Genomic DNA, 21981 nt, shown 5'->3' on the forward strand with positions numbered 1-21981 from the left:
CTCCCTCAAAAGCTTGAGGGATACCTATAAACTTATAAAAACAAAAGAAAATGTCTTTTTCCAAAAATATGTTAAAACCTATAAATTCTAAATATAAAAAATACGAAATAGAATATCTAAGACTAGAAGCAAACGACTTACTAGAGTAAGTCCCTTATATCAGATTCTTCAGGTTTGGCTTTCTTTAGGTCTTCTTCTTCAACAACATTTGCTTGATCTCTTTCTCTTTTCTTGTTTCTTGGATTGTTGGGATAGTCACTCCTGTAGTGACCCTTCTTATGACATTGATAGCATTCTACTTTGGACATGTCAACCTTCCTCTTTGGTCCTTTCTTGAAGTTTCCTCTGTGTTGAGCAGCATAGGCATTTGACACTCCTTCAGGGTTGGCAACTAATGAAATTCTTAATTCTTCTTGACTGCAAGCGGTCCATAGTTCTTCAAAAGTGGGAGCTTCCTTCCAACTATTGAGTCCTGCAGCAAATGCACCCCAAGTAGGAGGTAATCCTAGTATAGCAGTGATCACAAGTTCTTTGTCTGGAACAATTTCATCTATGGCCAAAAGGTCATCTCTGATTCTTGCTATCTTCACAAAGAAGGAGGCCACTGTATCTTCTTTAGTCATCTTTGTGGTTCTTAGTTCATTCTTCAGGCTTGCAACTTGACCAATGTTCTTAATAGTGAATAACTTTGACAAGGCCTCATACATTTCTTGAGCATGGTCAATGTTGGCTATGAATGGGACAAGATTGTCCTTTATTCCTTCTACCATTAGGTTCATGGCCACTAATTCCAAATCTCTGAACTTAGCTTTATCAACATCACTAGAGTCTTCTATAGGTTTCTTTACTTTTCCTTTCACCAAGTCTAGTACCTTGTTCTTTTCAAGGATGAGGTCAATCCTCTTCTTCCAAGATTTGTAGTTTGAGGCTCCTTCAAGTTTATTCTCTCCCTTGATTGTGTTAGACATCTTCCTTGAATATAATAGACTTCTTCCTTGAAATAATCCTTTTGAATGATTCCTTGATCAAGTGCTTGAGACCACCTTTAACTTCTTTCTTCACCAAAGCTATAATTCCATGTTAGAAAATAAGAAAGGCATAAATATTTTCCTATACTTGATAATTACTTGTGGTGTTCTTGAATTCTTATTAGATTCCTTTATATCTTCTTTCTTTTAGTTCATCAGGCAATTACCAAAGAAATAGCACATAAATCAATGGACACTAGATATAGGTTCATAGCCAGGGCAAAACCCCTCTCTAGGGGAAAACCCAGTCAGTAATTCTTCCTTCAATAGTTTTCCTGAGATATTCCAAGACTCTAGACCTTGACACAAACTTTCCTCCACACCAAGTCAACCTTCTTCTTCCTTTGTAGATGATCCTACTTGACCTGGCAACAACAACATCAATAGCAACACTTTCTTCGACCCAACAACTTTGACCTTGCCCTAGAGACTTCGATCTTCACTGAAATACTTCGATTCTCACTTAGAAACTACGATCTTGGCCCAATACAACTTCTTGAGGTAGCAACATCCAACACCAACAACTTCGACCTAAGGCAACAACAACATGTAACAACTGGCTACGACAGCAACTAGAGAACTTCGATCTTCCAAACCAAGGCACAAGAGAGAGAGAGATAGTTATACCAAAGTTTCGATTTTCTTCCTTTCCTTCTCCTAGACCAAACTCACACTTCCTTTTCCTCTTTCTTCCAATTCACACTTTTTCCAACTTCAAGAGATATCGAACTTGCTTGTGAGAGTGAGTGCTTCAAATGGAGTTCAAACTATTTCTTTTATAGTCCTTTGGTGAGGTCGAATAGCCTACTTGAGGCCGACTTGATCATCTTAAGGCCGACTTGGTGTGGAGACAACATAATTCATTTTTGACTCAATACTTAATCTTTTTACATGATTCGAAAGCCCAAGAAGGGTCCTTTTAAAATTACAGTGACTCTATTGACTTAGAATAAATCCTAGAAGTCCTCAATGGAGACTTTGACCTAAAACATGATGACCCAAGCATGAAACCCATGCTTTAATAAGTCATAATAATAATAATAAAATTTATTTTCTCTATTCTTTTGACAAGTACATTACAAGATGACTCAAATACATTAAATGAATACCGAACCTAGTTACATTTTCCAACAAATATTACTATCCCGATTTGTTAAGGGAATGATGGGAGATGTGCTATCTCTAGAGATTTTAGAGGATGTTGCTGTCGTAGCCATATTGCTATGCGTGTATACATATTCAATGAATTCATGCGTCATGTTGGGAAAGTCATGACTATTGGTTGGTAGGCCGACCTTGTCTTTGGTTATTGTATTTATAATTTAATATAATATTGTACACGACATATGTTATAGCTTCAGTCGAGTGGTTGTGTTCTTTGAGCTTCATGTAGGAGGTCTCGAGGACAATCCTTCAGTCTTGTTGCCTTTGTTGTATCTGTTAGTTGATGTCAAAAGGCTGTAATCAATGTTAATGGGTTTACATTGGTTACCATATGTGAAATGCGAGGAAGTGCAAAATGTGAGGAAGTTCTCAGGGGTTCCTCAGTGAGGCTTTCCTTGATAAAAATATTATATATGTTATATTATTATATCATATTTCTTAAATATACTCATATATATTGCATAAATGTTCTCCCACATCTTCATACCACTTCAGAATCATTGAAAATTTGGAAAAGTAGCTCATATGGAAATTCATCATTCACAATGTTAACTGTTTTTACTAAATAATTTTTGGATTGGTTGTATGTTGCTACATGGGATTTCCTTAGTTTTACCACCTAAAAATGAATGCATCCTACAAAAGCAACTGTCAATCAATTCTTCCATAAATAATAGGTTTATTAATTAAATACAACTAGATTTGATGACCCATAAAATGTTCTAAGGATTTAGTTAATAATTAATGTTACAGTCATGGACAACATATGCCATCCTAGATGCTCATTCTATAGTATATAATTCCTTCTGTTTATGTAAATTGCTTACTTGCACAATACAAGTGGTGGTGCAATCTACTTGCCCTTATTGAGCCAACGTACACTTTATGGTAACTCAGGGTCGTCAACATCGATATGGAGCACCTTTAACAATTGGGAAAATATCTAGATTGGAGCAGGAACTACTGAATCTTCACTTCTCCTAAAGCATTCTACTGCTCTACCCCACATTGGAATGGTACTTTTTTTATTTTATATTACAATCCCTACTACATGTGCAGAATCTTGGTATAATTCCTAATAAGTCTTATAGAATACCCAGCATGTCCTAAAATTGATTAAGTGTGATCTGGGATAATTGGTACTTCCATTCCCATGATGACTTTGATCTTATTTGGTTTAATCTTGAATTCTTGATTGCAAACGACATGTCTCAATGGTCTTCCCTGGCCATCTAGGAATGTGCACTTAGATGGATTAAGAGAGAGATGAGCAGCTTGGGAGTTTTGCATACACATTACAAAGCTCTTACATTACTTACTTTTCTGCCATAGATGAATCATCCCAAAAGACCTAGATATGTTTGTTGTCATAATTCTTTGATCTCTTTTATGATCTTAGAGGAGTTGCTGAAAGAATTGTGGTGGGAAATACGAGATACTACTTCAATGATCTCGTTCTTAGATGTTGTAGGGTGATTGACCACAAGATTTAAGTATGATGTGGGGCGATGGAGGGATTTTCATGCAGGGGACCTGCAGGACATTTTTGTTCAAATATAAAATGCTTTGGTAAAAGAGCTTGAGGATCAGAAGGAATTGTAGGAACCAAAAGATAGCTACAACTGCTAATCTTTGACACCAGCAAGAAAGAGCTATGGAAGGAACATGAGTGGTTCTTAGTGATGGAACATGAACAAGAATGTAATATCAAGAGGTTAAAGATTATCAGGCAAATAAGATATAATAATAGGAGGATGATTTGATGCAGAGTAGAAATAGGTCACCTAGTTGGTGCATGCTTAGAATGATGTGTATGGCAAGGATAAGTTCTGATTCCAGGAATTAACCCAAGGATTATCAGTAAGGGCTTTATCTTTTATGTAGCAGTATATATTACTATGATGGCAACTCCAATACAATAGGGGACTTCGAATTTCAGCAGGGAACCTCGACTTTAGCCAGGCACATCATAACTTTTTCCCCTTGGAAAACTTCCTCAGGAAAACCTTTCAGGCACTTCCTCACATTCCGTGAATGGTGCTTGTGCTAAATGCTGCTGATGGATAACATGTATCCTAATCTTGAGGGAGGATTCAGCCTCATGACATCTTTGGTCAATACGGCTTTGGCATGGCAGGTCAAAGTACTTGAAAGTGAGCTAACCCTTGAAAATATAATACATCGTAGCTTTGTGTATGACGCTTAAGAATAATGAGGGGGTAGATGTTAATCCTAGATTTTGTAGCATGTTCCTCTGTTTCTTATATAGGGTTTTGTCATCTAGTGTGTCTTGTTTTATGTTAGGTTGTTTTATTGGCATAGTAATTACATTCTAATCGCATCTGTTGGGATCTCCTAAGTAGTATTAGGATGAGAACATGAGTAGTATTATGATGAGAACATGGTTGTTGCCTCCAGTCATTTGAGCAAATCCTTCATGTACTGGGCATTGTATCTGTCAGTCTGTTGGTCGAATTTAGACTGTTTTTGTGCTTGTATCAATAAACAATGTTATTTTGTCTGATCTCCAATTTGTTTCTTTGTGCTCTCTTGATGGTTACTAATTGCAATTATGTGCACAGACTCTGTGTTTCAATGCCCTTTTCACTCAATTCCCAACTTGGGAAAGTTAGACTCAATGCCGTCATAAAATGAAACATCCCAGACACGGGCTCAGGCTTTTGTACATTTGTCTAGTTTCTGCCTTGGACCTCACACATGTATAATGATGCTTATATACATATACATCTTCATCATTCGTATGCTTAAGTAATGTTTTAAAATTTAAATTGATTCTTACATTTAAATTTGGTGATTTAATTTTTGCATACTTTGATAATACATTAATGTACCCACAGTATTTTTAGTCCCATTCAGTGTTGGTGTAGAGTCTATACTAGGTACTTTGGAAACATATATTCTAACAATTGCGGTTATTTATTTTGTGTTTTTTTTGCAGAGAGTACTTTGAGAATGTAGATCGTACATGGGGGAAATTTGAGAAGACATTATGGGGGCACATATCGAATTTCTTTAAGCTTGCTAAGGAGAGGTAGTTATTTATGTACATTTTTGGTAGTCTGTCAGATATCATTGTGTCCCTGCACTGTTTAACTTATTTATGTCAAAAGGCATTGCTCTGGTGATTCATATTTCCAAGATAGAAATGTTAGCTGTTGTTGTTTTCAAAAAACTGAAAGATCAACCTCTGCAGTTCCCAGGATTCTTAATATGTTAAAAGTTTGTTGAACAAGTAGTCAATCACACTAATGATCAGTGCGACTAAAGAAATTACCCTTCTAATGAATTATTTCATGCTCAGAGAGTGTTGAATATGTGGCCAGCCAAGATCCATATGACTTCTGAAACTTCACTTTTAGTGAACAATGTCATGTTGTAGGTTGTAGACTTTTACCTTTGATAGTGGGTACTGTTACCCACCCTCGGGTACCCACCCAAGTAGGTGACCCCCAGGAGAAAACTTTTCTCCCTTTATGTTCAGCATATGCTAGCCAGAATCCCTATGTGATCTACAGATTTCCAACCTCAAATGGCCCTTCATCTATGCTCTGGTCAGTGCTTTGTGACATCTAGCCTACTTATCAAATGAAGGTGGGTCATCCGTTATAAGATACATTAATCATGCTTGTCAACAAGTGCTTTCATTCAATGTTTAAGAACATATTAGTATGACTATGAATCACAGGTCGAATTGGATGATTGATAGCTTCCGATTGTATTCTTGTTCCCATGCTTCACCTTGGCAGTTATCCCGTGATCCTAGTCTAGTGTGACCTTCTTTGAGCCCTTTCTTTCCATTGTCTAGGAGGGGCACAAATAGGAGGCACTGATTGATGTTGTGTGCCCATGGTGTTGAAATTGTATTAGGTTGTTATGAATATAAATAATTAATAATTAATGGTTAAACAATGATTAGTGTATAATATTACTTTTGGAAAATGTAGTAAATGAACAGAGATGAACTTGGAACAGCAAAATAATAGCAAATTAACACATCCAGTTATTAGATACACAAGTGGACACGAACAAAATCTTTGAGCCATTTTTATTAATCCATTGGAAAGTGTACATCAATATGAAGGAATAGTGGAACTTGAGATTGCCAAGCAAGCGGAGCAAAACCCGGGAAAAGATCTCTGACCCAAATGATGTATGACCTTGGAAATGATGTAGACGACCCATTGCGAAAAAATTGCTGTTGTCTCGCTGATGGAATGACGACAATTGGCCGGCTAAACTCCTTGGTTAGTTTAGTATGGATGTCCGCTATCCCCGCCATTGGGTTGATGCTTGAATACTTCATGTACCATGTTAGCGCTCGATCCTGCAGTGCGCTGACTAAGATGTCTTTCTTGATATTATCATCCGCGACTTGCTGCGCGTTCCATACTGACGTTAGTACAAACCAAAATTGTTTCGGGTCTTTGCCTCCTGCTCCTTTGAACACTGGTAACTGAATCGTGTTCGCCATAGTTACCCTTGTTCTACTACCGTCCCTGATCCTTTTGATTTTTCAACGTTCCTTTCTATCGAGTCCCCGCGCTTCACACCAAACACCCCTTATGCAGATCCCGGTCCCGGCAATAGAACCATTTGTTGGCTTATTTGGGCCTGACCCAGGTTCGGAAGAGTTATTTAGCCAAACAAATCCCGCAGCTACCGGCCCTTTCAGCAACAGCTCGCGGAGCGCGGACTGAGGTCTCACCCGAGGTAGTAGGGGAGGGTGCTAGAACCAAGTTTCCGCACCCTAGGGATGTCTTGGTGTGGTCTGGAGGTTTCACGCACTGGTTTACAGCTCCGCGCTGCTCGGTATTCGCACAGATCCAGCTTGATTATATCTTTCTTATTAGTGCGCTTTTCTATTAGATGAAGTAGTTACCAATTACCAAGGTCTTTAAGCAAACATTTAACTAACACAACTGATTCGCGCATTAAAATGAACCCAAATTTCCATTCATTTAAACCATAAGCAGATTAAATTAAACAGATATTATGACAACTCAGAAGAAACGCAGAATTGCAAAAAGAACTTATCTTTATTTCCACTTTATCCTCAATACATTCAGATCTGCCCTGCGCACTCAGCTGCAGGGGTCCGCGCACACAACTGCGGACTTTCTAGGCCTCTGCGCACACAGCTGCAGAGCCTCTACCTACTACCCCTATCCCTCGACTCGGACTTACAGATGCTTTCAATCTATTTTCTTCACGAACCCATTACATTCCATTATTTCTCCAAAAAGAACTGCCTTTCCCTCATAGAGCCGCGCTCTATTTATACCCTTCCTTGGCCCGCGATCCTTGCGCGGGCCGACTCTATTTATATTTCTTTACATGATTTCCGGGCGGACTACCCTTTGACTCAACCTATTATAATTCGCGTTCCGCGCTTTCAGCGGAGTTTTTTACAATTATTTAATCCTATTTTCGGGCTTTCTACCCCAAAACCCTTTACGCGGGACCTCCGCTACCCAACAACCTCTCCACCAAATACCCAGAATAACCCACGAAGGGATTGGCCAAATGTTGACCTCGTAAATTTGGTCCAAATTCCCCTTAGCTCCTCTAGCTGCTAGCTGAGTTGGGACCCCTGTTTGACCCCTTATATCTGCCTAGAAAATTCTATAAATTTAAGAGTGTGATCATTGCCCCAAACCTAGAAAAACCTAGAAAGGGTCTCCCTTGGTTCAAACCTTCAAAAATTGACCTTTCACAGCTTGGCCCTCCTCCAATTTCGAATTCTGTTGCCGTGGCTGATCCTATCAATCTTTGCTCTCCCAACTCCAGCAATCCTCCTCAAATGGCCCTCCAAATGATCTCCCACTTCTCCTAGCCAACTTCAGCTCTATAATTCCTTCCTCCAATTCCCACGTGAACCCAGTGATGGCTCTCTACACATGCCCAGGTGATCGTAAAGCGAACTGCTCCAATGCAGCAACCTTCTGCTCCAAAACTCTCCTGAAAGTTTGATCCTCCACTGTAGCTCCAATGCCCAAACAACCCTTGCCATTGCTGTCTGGATGAACCCACAAGCAACACCCATGTGTTCCCCTTTTGCGTCCTCTAGAAACACGCACTGACTGAGACATATGCTGAATGATGTGATTGTGAAACTCCATCGGTTCTCCTCCAAGTTAGTAAGAATTACCTTCCTAGGGTGGCACTCGAAGTCCATCGAAGCAAAGGTTGAGATCTTCGCTTGGAGACACTCGTGTGCTAAACAACACAGTAACTCGGCTAAGTAGCTCAAGCAACTAAAGTGGAGTTCAATATGTCAAAAGATACCAAATGAGGTTGAGCCTCTTCTATTTATAATTTGTGGGCCTCTTTTGCCATGTAGGCCCCCTCCAACTAGCAATTCGACTTTCCCTCCTTAGTCATTCGAGCTTCCCTCTAAGGTGGTGCACATTTCCTCATGTGGGTGGCCCCCATGCGATGCCAACAAAACATTTTGACCCCTTTCTCCTTCCTAAGTACTTTCTAAAAATCACATGGGTCCCATGGCCTCCAAAATTGTCAAAATTGTAGAATAAATAAACCTGTAACAATTTAATTTCGGAAGGGACATTACAATCCTCCCCTAAAAAATGTTGCTTCTCCCCAAGCAACTCTAGCATCAGATGCTCACGTATGTGTCCACCCTCCTAGGTGGCATCCTCATCTGGCAAGTTCCTCCAATGCACCAAAAATCACTTGTCTTCGAGCAATGCCTAAACAAGCGCCTCCTCTGTCTGCTGACCACCCCAGGCCCCTATCACCATCAGTAATACTGGGGTCCAAAATGTGCTGCTGAGTCATCCTAGGTCCCTGCACTATCCTGACATGAAAGAGTCCCTCAATACCAGGATCCCAATCCATCATGTCTAACCTGAAGCTCCCCTCACTCCACTCACTATCCTGTCTAGTATAAATACCAGAAGTCCCCATGCCATCGGTGACTCGCTAAAGCCCAAAGGAAGACTTGAGTGACCTCTCCCTGTTGCAGCTGGCTGACCCCTGATGGTTGCCGAGTTGTCTAGTACTGCGATGTCGGGTCCCATGCTAGCAATAGAAGGGTGCCACCATGTTGTCACTACACCACTCTGGCTCTAGCTGACTGCCCATCGTGCATACATTGTATCCTCCTCTCCTGGAACTCGATGGTGGAATACTAATAGAGGCGAGACACATCCTGTCTCGACATCTCCATGACGCCAAAGTCTACCCATCTAAATCTAACTTCGAACTGGTGCAGTCATAAAGAAGGCCTGCCTCGCCATTCGATGAAGGCCACTGTGTACCCCCATGTGCCAATCCCAGAGTGAACTAGACCACTCTCTGCCATGACTCCGACCATCACGAGATAGAGTGATCTATCAATCAACTGAATCCCTGCATCCCCTAGTTGGACCTGTTGCAACATAGCTCTGACAACTACAGGAATCCATCCATGCCTCATCTCTAGTCCCTGCATGTGATCAATATATAGGCTCCATGTATCGTGGGCTAATTTGATGCATGCTAATTTGCCCTGTGCCTGCCATTGTGTAGTATCGATGATCGCTGGAAGCCACGTGTGCCAAATAGCTAGCCCCTGAATGCAACCAAAAGATGGGTATCTGATACTCGTAATCGACTCAGGGTATGCTGATCCCTCTTGTCCCTGCCAACCATCTCCCTTGGGTCTACCATCCGCCCTCTCAATATTGTGCCAATATAAGGTCTGGAGCCCGAACACATACTGGGAAACTACCTTAGTCGTACACGGTATCCTTTGCTCATGCATGGTCCCAACATATCTTGAGAAAAGAGTGACTCATGTCTCCATCATGACTATCTCCCTAGATGTAGGCTCGGTGATGAACGATATGCCACCCTTGTAGATGGTCACCTCATCCCCCAACCTGTGGCTGTCAACTGATGCACCAACCCAATTCCACTACTGAAAAGTCTCCCCCCTTGGTGCGTTGAGTGTCACCCAAATACCTTGGTTGAGCTCCTCGTCCCCCGTTGCTCATGCCCAAAGTGCAAAAAGTCAACAACAAATCGACTGCGCCCGTGAGGGATGTAGAAGAGGGTCAGACGTGTGAGTCCCCACGGATACGATCAAGTATCGCTCATCTGTGTCCCCGTAGATCCTGGGTGAACTACGCCCAAAGGTATGCCTGGTGTTTCTGTCCAAGGGTCTCCTTGGAGGCAACACTCCAGGACCTCGTTGTGCTGCACTATACACCCCTGCATACCACCGATCATCTCAGTACTGCTGGACATGCCACTGTACACCGCGGCCTACCCCTATACACCACTAGATACCCTCAGCTACGACTATGCCATTCTGTACTGGCCTGTGTCCCGCCTGTGTCCCTGTACTTGTCACTCCCTGCGTGTACTCAATGCGATGTGTGTTGGCATTATGATGCATGTGTTGTACTTGATGGCAACCCACTTGTAGCAGGACAACTCACTTGTATATGGTAACTAGATGAATCCGCAGGAGAGATATCCGATGTGACATAATGCATGGTAGTTCAAAGGAATCATTTAAGAAGTAATATGGCAAATTACAGTGTAACAGGTCTATTCAGAGGTAACAGGGCATTGGTACAGATGAACAGGAAGATGGAACTAAGGTCTACTGATCAGAATAAAGAAGGTAAAGGAAAAAGCTGATGAAAATAGTTTAAGAAGTATACGCAGGTCCACTTAGTCAAAACAACGTATACACGTTGGTCCACAGAACAAAAGATGCATATACATATACACGCACTCCCACAGGAAGAAAAACGTGTACATGTTGGAAACCAAGGTTTTGGTCCGAGGTATTTGATCCGTGGTATTGATCCTAGGTATTTGGTCCAAGGTATTGGTCCTAAGTGGTTTTAGTCCAAGGTATTGAGAAAGGCCTAAAACTATATAAGGAGGAGAAGATCAAAGGGATAGGGGTGTAAGTAATGAAGATCTTATGAAGAGTGAGATCAAAAGCAAATATGCATGTTATGGGTTTATGGTGCTTTGCTTGATTTGAACTAAGGATGAACCTTAGCGGTTGATGGGGGATGAGATCTAATGATTGATCAGGATCATGAGATCTAAAATGAATGATTATTATATGGTTTAATCATGGATAGTTTGGATCTGAATGTTAATGCATGATTTACACTGTAAATGTTCTGATCTGGGTATAACTGAAGTTTGGAGTAGTTGTGATGTTTTAAGTTAGCATTTGTAGATCTGTACGTTGGTTCGCTTTGGTGAAGGTGCGTATACACACTGGTTCGACTCTTCCAAGTAACGTATGCAAAAGAAAAGCTTGATGTTCAAGGATGGTTGATCTATCAGATCAGTGCTGTTGTTTTACTGTTGTCTGTCAATGAAGTCTTCTTAGATCTAAATGTAAAAGTGAATGAATAAGGAGTTTGATATTTGATAGATTGATTGTATAAGTGAGAAGAAGTGATCTTTGTTGCTACCTGCGTAAAGCTCTGTAAGTTGACAGTGGATGTTCAGTATATTGATGGTTGGTACAGACTTGATTCAAAAGTTGATATTTGCAGTAGTTTTGAAGGTATACACAGGTTTGATTAACGGAAGTAGTGTATACACGCAGTTTGGGTGCAGCCAAGTAGCGTATACACTTTGATGCATGGTTTTTGAGGTTATAGTTGGTTCTGAATGATGATGCAGGTTTCTGGGTTCAGCACAGTGTTCTGGTGTTAGTGATCTGATTGTTCAGATTAACTGAATGTTGGTTGATGCAATTTAAGTTTAAAAGTTTTTGATGGGTCTAGTATGAAAATTGGATGAAACGTGGCCTTCAGATTGTGGTGTTGTGATCCAGGAGTATCCAGTTTGAAAATTCATGAAACGTGGTCCCTGGAGGAAGAAAGAAGGTCATAGCCTTCTGTAGGTCGGTGCCTACGTACTAGTAAACAAATTGGCTTGTACAAGAGCTAGAGGTTGCAACTCCCTTCCAGTAGAAGTTGGAAAACGAGAGAAGGTTGTAGCCTTCTGCAGGTGGGTGCCTGCGTACTGATATGAGTCTGCACCAGTACAAGATTGTAAACATATTTTTTTATCATTAAAAGAAGACAGAGACGACAGTAGCAGGTGCTTTTCACCCACATTGGGTTTCCACCTTTAATCTTGGTGTTCATGTGTGTTGCTTATGTGTGATGCTTTATTATGCTTTTACTGCACTGTCTAATAAGTTACTGATATACTGGTTTAAGATCAACACATGATAAATTGTCTAAATCACAAGTTCTCTGGATATACGCTGGTTTCTCTAATCACAGTTGCGTGTACACGCTAGTTCACTTTACTGAAGTAACATATATAAATCTGTTTGGGAAATAAAATTATTGATTTGATAACACTGATTCACCCCCCTCTTAGTATTATTTCCAACAATTGGTATCAGAGCAGGTCCTTCAGAAGAAGTTTGATCGCTTGAAGGAAGATCCATCAAGATGAATAATCACGAAAGCATGGGATCCATCAGACCGCCAATCTTCGATGTGAGCAACTTTGTTCATTGGAAAATAAGAACCACAACCTATCTACAATCTCTTGGAACAAATGTCTGGGAAATTGTGGAAGGAGGATATAAATTTCCAACAGGAATTCCTACAGACATGGCAGGTAAAAAGCAATATGAAACCAATGCCAAAGCTGTCAATACTTTATTGGGAAGTTTGCCACAATCAGAGTTTGTCAAAGTCATGCAGCTCAAATCAGCCAAAGAGATATGGGACAAAATGGTTCAGAGCTACAAAGGAGACTCTCAGGTAAAATGTGCTAAGCTTCAAACTCTCAAAATTCAGTATGAAACTCTTAAGATGCATAGTGATGAGAGTATAGCTAGTTACTTCTTACGTATAGATAAGGTTGTTAATTGTATGAAGAATCTGGGTGAAGAAATAAAGGAAGTTACCTTAGTTGAGAAAATTTTGAGATCCTTGTCTGCTAAATTTGAATCAAAAGTGTCTGCCATAGAAGAAAAACAGGATCTGCAGAATATCACTATGACACAGCTTCACAGAATCCTAATTGCTTTTGAGATGAGAAAAGGAGGTCCATCAGATATGAGAGACACTGCATTTAAAGCTTCAACAAAAGGAAAAGAAAAGGAAGAACACAATGAATCAGGACACATTTCAGAAGAAATAGATGAGGTAAATTTTGTCAAGAAGCTTCAACGGGGTTTTGGAAGGTTCAGAGGTAAGCTACCTTTCAAATGCTTTGCTTGTGGTAGAGTCGGTCATTATGCTGCCAGATGTCCTCATAAAGATAAATATGAAAAAGGAAAAGAATATGCAAAAGGAAATAGGAAACAAGTTGTGAATAGAAGGAGTTACTATACTCATGAAGACAACGATGGTTTATCTAATAGTGATGAAGATGAAACTGGTCAAGATTACAAACTTCTCATGGCTTATGACAATGATGATTTTTGGGATGCTTTAGAAGAGGAAAGCTTTCATGAAGAAATCTCTAAACACAAAATTTGTTTAGAAGAAAAGAATATGATCATAGATACCTTGACATACCAACTTGCTGAAAAAGAAAAACACAATGAAAAAGTAGAATGTGAAATTGTGGGTCTAAGAAAAGATCTTGAGAAAACAAAATCTCTCAATCTTAGATTTGCTAAAGGATCAGAAACTTTAAATGAAATTATCAAAGTTCAGCGTTCTCCTCTAATAAATATAGGTCTTGGATATACTGAAGAAGCATCTCAATCACAGAAGCCGTCAACCTCCACCAAAAGCTATCTTGATGCAACAAAGACCTGTGAACAGTATGAGAATCGTCAGCAAAAGCATAAAGCTGATCACCAGGTAAATCATACTCAATTTGCTCCAAGGATGAATATCAATAGAAACTACAATCTATAGGTAAATAGATTCGATAGACGCAGAAACTTCTTTAATGGGCAATGTTTTTCATGTCATAATTTTGGGCACAAAGCTGCTCAATGCGTTGCTTACAAAACCATCATGACTAGAGAAGCAGGAACTCAAAGGAATATAACAGGGATCAAGAGAAGTTCCTATAATATCTTTTCTCCTCTTGAAAATGAAATAGAATACTCAATTTGTAACAACTTTGGTCATGAAGAATCTGAATGCAGGAGCAAATTTCGGCAAACACCATTAAATCCCAAGATATGGAGAAGGAAAGAATATCAAACAAAAAGATGTGGTATAGCCTTGTATGCAGAAAGACAAGAAAATCAGTGGTACATCGACAGTGGATGCTCCAAACATATGACAGGTGACACAGAGAAACTTCACTCATATAATGCCTTAGAAAAAGGAAAAGAATGTCTCATTTGGAAATGACACTCCAGCGGTCATAAAAGGTAAAGGTTCTGTTTTCTTGAAAGAAAAGGTTAAAGCTGGAAATGTTATGTATGTAGATGGTTTAAAGCATAACCTGTTGAGTGTCAGTAAAATGTGTGATCAAGGAAATGAAGTGGTGTTTCGATCAAACGTATGTGTTGTTCGTGAGCTTGATACAGGAAAGACCGTGATCAAAGGTACAAGAACTCCAAACAACTTATACATACTCAAAGGAGGACAACAATAGTGCTATCTAAGCAAAAATGATGAAAACTGGCTGTGGCATAGAAGATTGGGACATCTAAGCTTTTTTCAAATAAGAAAATCATGCAGACTCAAGGCTGTTCGTGATCTTCCAGATATCAGCATCCCAGAAAATACAATATGCAAACCATGTCAAATCGGTAAGAAAACCAGAGTTCACTTCATGGAAAAAGAAGGGTCAATTAGTAAGCCTCTTGAACTTATCCATACTGATTTATGTGGACCAAAAAGGAAAAAGTCACCTCGTGGAGAAGAATACTTTATTTTGTTCATTGATGATTTTTCCAGAATGTTTTGGATAGGTCTTCTAAAGCATAAAGATGAAGCATTTGAAAAGTTCCAAGCCTTCAAAGTTTTGGTTGAAAATGAATCAAATCGAAAAATCAAATGCCTCAGATCTAATCGAGGAGGGGAATTTATATCGGATGAATTCTTTGACTTTTGTGAACAACATGGAATAAAAAGGGAATTCTCCACTGCAAGAACACCTCAGCAAAATGGTGTAGTAGAAAGGATGAACATAATAGTTCAACAAATGGCTTGAGCCATGCTAGATGAATCTGAAACTCCTGCAACCTTTTGGGGTGCAACTACATTCGCTGCTGTGACTATTCTCAACAAAGCAAATGTTCGGATAAATAGCACTCAAACTCCACATGAACTTTGGTATGGTAAGACTCCTATTGTAAAATATTTTAAAGTTTTTGGAAGCAAATGTTTTATCAAAAGGACTGATGAAAAACTTGGTAAGTTTGAACCCAGAGCAGATGAAGGGATTCTTCTTGGTTATTCTTCCAGAAGTAAAAGATATAAATGTTATAATAAAAGATTTGGGAAAATTGTTGAAAGCATTGATGTTGTAGTTGATGAAGTATGCAGAAATCCAAAATAGATAAAATGAACAAAATATTATGACAATGAGGAAGATGGGGATTACTTTCCCACATCAAATCAAAATTATATTGAAGAAGAAACCAATGAAGCACCAGAAGAAGATATAATGGTAGAAGAAAAGACTCCGTCCAGGTATGTTCAGAAAAGTCAACTAGAAACTCAATTTTTAGGAGAAAGGGAGGTTGGTGTACAGACAAGAAGAACTATTACAGGGACCTCAAGCTATCTAGAATTACTATCCTCTACCGAACCTCAAAATGTAAATGAAGCATGCGAAGATGAATGTTGGGTCAAGGCCATGGATGAAGAACTTGAGCAAATTGAAAAGAATGACACTTAGGAATTAGTTCCTAGACCTCATGATAAAAATATTATAATAACTAAATGGATATTCATGAACAAGCTGAATGAAAATGGAGAAGTCATTAGAAACAAGGCCAGAGTTGTTTGTAAAGGGTATGAAGGTATAGATTTTGAAGAAACTTTTGCACCTGTTGCCAGACTTGAAGCTATAAGAATGTTTCTTGCTCTTTCCAGTTTTCGGAAATTCAAAGTATACCAAATGGATGTAAAATCAACCTTCCTTAATGGAGATTTAGAAGAAGTTTATATTGAACAGGCAGAAGGATTCATTCTTGGAAATGATGCAAAACTTGTATGCAGACTCAAAAAGGCTCTCTATGGTCTGAAACAGGCTCCAAGGGCTTGGTATTACCGCCTTGACAAATATCTACACCAACAAGGTTTTACAAAAGGTTCTGCAGATAACAATTTATATATAAAGATTGAAAATGATAAATTGCTAATTATTATTGTTTATGTTGATGATATCTTTTTTGGTAGCAATGAAGAATCCATGAGTCAGAATTTTGCTTCAGTAATGCAGCAAGAATTTGAAATGTCCTTGCTTGCTACCTATTTTCTTGGTCTACAAGTTTAGCAAACTAAAGATGGTATTTTTATTTCACAAACCAAATATCTCAAGCATATCTTGAAAAAGTACGGAATGGAAGATTCTAAACATGTATGTACTCCAATGGTAACATGATGCAGTCTCAGCTCAAATGATGAATCAGCAGCAGTACATCAACCAACTTATAGATCCATGATTAGCAGTCTGCTTTATCTAACAGGTACCCGACCTGACATCATGCATGCAGTAGGAATAGTTGGAAGATTCCAAGAAAATCCAAAGGAATCACACCTTCAGGCAGTCAAAAGAATTTTCAAATATTTTCAAGGAGCTCAGGACTTTGGACTATGGTATCCTAGAGATGTAGATCTTACTCTTCATGCATATACAGATGTAGATTGGGCAGGAAGTGTTGATGATAGAAAAAGCACTAGTGGTGGTGCATTCTATATGGGTTCCAGTTTAGTGTCTTGGCTCAGCAAGAAACAAAGTTCAATTGCTTTATCTACAAGTTAAGCAGAATATGTGGTTGCTGCATCTTGCTGCACACAACTACTTTGGATGATGCAAACTTTGCAAGACATTCAGATCACATGTACTCCACCCATCTCCATTCTATGTGATAATACAAGTGCCATCAGTATTTCAAAGAATCTAGTCATGCACTCCAAGACCAAGCACATACCCATCAAGTACCATTTTCTACGAGAACAAGTGCTTGAACAAAAGGTCAAATTGGAGTATGTCCCCTCCAAAGAACAGGTTGCTGATATATTCACTAAACCACTGCCCAGAGAAACATTTGAATATCTCAGACAAAATTTGGGAGTAGTTGCTGCATCATCCTGCTGTTAAATCCAGTTTTTTAGAGGAAGGTTATTATACACGGGTTTCATGAAGTATAGTCGCGTATACACGTGGGTTTCTGTGGCTGAAGAAGCGTATATGTTTTTCTGATAGGAAAAACAGTGGGTCAGACTCTGATATGGGTGCTCTGTCTGATGTTGATGATTACAGTCTAACGATATGCTTTGTTCATTAATTTTTATCTGACTGACAAAGATGCCTTGATTAATGACTTGTTAACAATACACAGGTAGCACAAGTTCAGGGGGAGAGTTGGCCTTCACACGCATTCTGCATTGTCGGCATTATGGTTGCCGAGTCCAACTATCGCTTCATATATTTATACCATTTGTTGCTTAAGTCATGTAAAAGTCTAGGGTGTGATATGACTTCTCATACATTTGAATGAGTCCTATTGGACAAATGATGTAATTTGTATCCCCACTTTGCATGGGATGGATGATGTAATATTTATTGTATTTCTGTCATGTATAAACAATTGGTATATCCCCACTTGATTGGGAGATTGATGTATGTATGAGTCATTAGTGATAGGGAGGTCAAACTCACATAGTTGAGTTATAGAGTCATGTTATTCTTTTGGAAAATATTTTTGCAGACTCTGCATGTGCTCAGGGGGAGCATGGACGGTTAGTGCATCACAACATGTACAATGATATCAGAACATGCACAAAGAGGGAGCATGATCAATGTTTATATTCAACTGTTTAGATATGAAAGTCTTCATTTTGGCCAACCCTTTGCGCTTGATATCAAAGGGGGAGAATATCTTGGTCCGACCTTTGCCCTTGATGTCAAAGGGGGAGAATATTTTGGTGTTGCTTGTTATCTCTAACAGTTTCTACAGCTTGCAATAATCAACACCAACATGGTTGCCATCAAGTCCAAAGGGGGAGATTGTTGGCATTATGATGCATGTGTTGTACTTGATGGCAACCCACTTGTAGCAGAACAACTCACTTGTATATGGTAACTAGATGAATCTACAGGAGAGATATCAGATGTGACAGAATGCATGGCAGTTCAAAGGAATCATTTCAGAAGTAATATGGCAAATTACAGTGTAACAGGTCTATTCAAAGGTAACAGGGCATTGGTACAGAAGAACAGGAAGATGGAACTAAGGTCTACTGATCAGAATAAAGAAGGTAAAGGAAAAGGCTGATGAAAAATAGTTTAAGAAGTATACGCAGGTCCACTTAGTCAAAACAGTGTATACATGCTGGTCCACAGAACAAAAAAGGCATATACGTATACACGCCCTCCCACAGGAAGAAACGCGCGTACATGTTGGAAAACCAAGGTTTTGGTCTGAGGTATTTGATCCGTGGTATTGACCCTAGGTATTTGGTCCAAGGTATTGAGAAAGGCATAAAACTATATAAGGAGGAGAAGATCAAAGGGATAGGGGTGTAAGTAATGAATATCTTATGAAGAGTGAGATCAAAAGCAAATATGCATGTTATGGGTTTATGGTGCTTTGCTTGATCTGAACTAAGGATGAACCTTAGCGGTTGATGGGGGATGAGATCTAATGATGGATCAGGATCATGAGACCTAAAATGAATTATTATTATATGGTTTAATCATGGATAGTCTAGATCTGAATGCTAATGCATGATTTACACTGTAAATGTTTTGATCTGGGTATGACTAAAGTCTGGAATAGTTGTGATGTTTTAAGTTAGCATTTGCAGATCTGTATGCTGGTTTGCTTTGGTGAAGGTGCGTATACACGCTGGTTCGACTCTTCCAAGTAGCGTATGCAAAAGAAAAGCTTGATGTTCAAGGATGACTGATTTATCAGATCAGTGCTGTTGTTTTATTGTTGTCTGTCAATGAAGTCTTCTTAGATCTGAATGTAAAACTGAATGAATAAGGAGTTTGATATTTGATAGATTGATTGTATAAGTGAGAAGAAGTGATCTCTGTTGCTGCTTGTGTAAAGCTCTGTAAGTTGACAGTAGATGTTCAGTATATTGCTGGTTGGTACAGACTTGATTCAAAAGTTTATGTTTGCAGTAGTTTTGAAGGTATACACAGGTTTGATTAACAGAAGTAGTGTATACATGCAGTTTGGGTTCAGCCAAGTAGCGTATACACTCTGATGCATGGTTTTTGAGGTTACAGCTGGTTCTGAATGATGATGCAGGTTTCTGGGTTCAGCACAGTGTTCTGGTGTTAGTGATCTGATTGTTCAGATTAACTGAATGTTGGTTGATGCAGTTTAAGTTTAAAAGTTTTTGATGGGTCCAATATGAAAATTGGATGAAACGTGGCCTTCAGATTGTGGTGTTGTGATCCAGGAGTATCCAGTCTGAAAATTCATGAAATGTGGTCTCTAGAGGAAGAAAGGTCGTAGCCTTCTATAGGTCGGTGCCTACGTACTAGTAAACAAATTGGCTTGTACAAGAGCTAGGGGGTTGCAGCTCCCTTCCAGTAGAAGCTGGAAAACGAGAGAAGGTTGTAGCCTTTTGCAGGTGGGTGCCTGCGTACTGGTATGAGTCTGCACCAGTACAAGATTGTAAACAAATTTTCTTATTATTAAAAGAAGATAGAGACGACAACAGCAGGTGGTTTTCACCCACATTGGGTTTCCACCTTAAATCTTGGTTTTCATGTGTGTTGCTTATGTGTGATGCTTTATTCTGCTTTTACTGCACTGTCTAATAAGTTACTGATGTACTGGTTTAAGATCAACACATGATAAATTGTCTAAATCACAAGTTCTTTGGATATACGCTGGTTTCTCTAATCACAGTTGCGTGTACACGCTAGTTCACTTCACTGAAGTAGCATATATAAATCTGTTTGGGAAATAAAATTATTGATCTGATAATACTAATTCACCGCCCTCTCAGTATTATTTCTAGCAATTTGAGGCACTCTTACTCCACAACGCAGTCCAACATACTACGACAGACCACCCTGCATCTCCATGCTCCTATGCAGGCCCCTGCTTCTCGCTGCATAGCCCCGCACACCATTGGATGCTATGGCCTAACATTGGGTCTGTATGCATCAGACTGCATCCCTCTACATAACACTGGACCCTATGACATAACTCTATGTAGTCCTGTGTACCACTGCCCACTCTCGTACCACCCTGTAACATACAGTATCCTGCATGCGGCAAAATATCCACCTCTCTGCCAGTACGCCCTCCATGACGTGGGCTACATCCCCTCATCTGCTTTCAAGGACCTGAGTGATGTGACTCCCCACATGCTAATGAAAATGACACTACTGCACCTATCCTCAATAGTTCCTACGTCCCATATGCTAGTAAGAGAGCACTCTCTCCATACGATGCCCTGTTTGATAGCCTGTCGATGCCACCTCCTCCTACCAGCTCTTGCCAGAGTAAGCTAGTCACCGTGTCACTCCATGCTCGTTAATATGCCAAGACAACTCATGAAATCTGTCTGCTCACCTGTCAAACCATCCTGTCACTCGTGCTGACTGGGTGCGCTCAAATGTCAAATCCATCACGTGTCAAAATGTGGGTGCGCTCAAACGTCAAATCCATCACGTAGCTACTACCATCACCTACCAACTCTATGATGTGATGGAAAAGCCCACTTGGGTCCCAAAAACACTCCGACCCTCGACTCCCTCTGGTAATCCATGGCCTCTGCTGACATGTGGCCATGGATGTATACAACTGCCTAACCTTCTCCATTGAGTACTAGCTCAGTACCTCTCGCCATCCAATCCCAAAGGAGAGATCGAATGTGTAATCCTCTGTGGAAGGAACAAACCCTTCAAGCTGATGTAGTATCATGCTCAGCTTAGTCCTGCTAACCTGCCCACCCCCTCCGGTATGTCTAGACAACTCGGCCTCTATCAATCCAACGCATAAGTGTGGGTTGGTAACACTATAGACCCTGCCAGTGGGCCTCTGAAGTGAACTGTGCTGAAAACCCAACGCGTGACCTCTATGATGCCCCTCATCAATGGCTAGCCCAAGGGATGGCTGCACATCCTCCTCCATCAGGGCTCGACATGAGCCTTTGACTGCTCCTCCATAGACAACCCAATATGCACGATATGCTCACCCTTTAGCTGTAGGCGACTGTTGTCTAGCAACTCCGTCATAGATCTGGAGGCCTCTGTACCTATCGGCTCGTCAACAATAGTGGACTTGTCTTCCGGTACCTCACCAACCTGTAGTGCATTGTTATCACCTGAGAACTTGGTCACAACCTTGAATATCTCATCAACGGATGATGCCTCTTCAATGGGTGTATGCTCAACTGTCTCTTTGCCAATCATGGCCCCTTCAACTACTCTTTCATCTTCTTCCTTAATACTTCTCATCATCCCTGCAAAATCCCATTGAATCTCCATTGGTTTGTGCATACCCCTTAGTTCACAAAATTCCCAAAAAGAGAGGGACGCCTGAATGCCATGACCCAATGATTGGTATGCCCTCTAATTTTCCCCCAATAACTCCACATCAGTTGCAATCATGTCTGGATTCCCAATTGAGGAATGAATCAACTTT

At 40.0% G+C, this 21981-nt stretch overlaps 1 protein-coding gene across 1 annotated transcript in view; it reads left to right on the forward strand.

Moving 5' to 3' along the window:
* The window catches only part of LOC149203602 (exocyst complex component SEC6-like), a 456452-nt gene that overhangs the window by 114084 nt on the left and 320387 nt on the right, over positions 1 to 21981 (forward strand). The window contains exon 8 of the mRNA XM_089403504.1: positions 5152 to 5244. Coding sequence (XP_089259630.1) covers positions 5152 to 5244 — 93 coding nt within the window. The remainder of the gene's footprint in view (positions 1 to 5151; positions 5245 to 21981) is intronic.

Source organism: Pinus tabuliformis, chromosome 2_1, assembly GCF_031772625.1.
Source record: "Pinus tabuliformis cultivar Carrire ecotype Pingquan chromosome 2_1, CPIR1, whole genome shotgun sequence".
NCBI lineage: Eukaryota > Viridiplantae > Streptophyta > Pinopsida > Pinales > Pinaceae > Pinus > Pinus tabuliformis.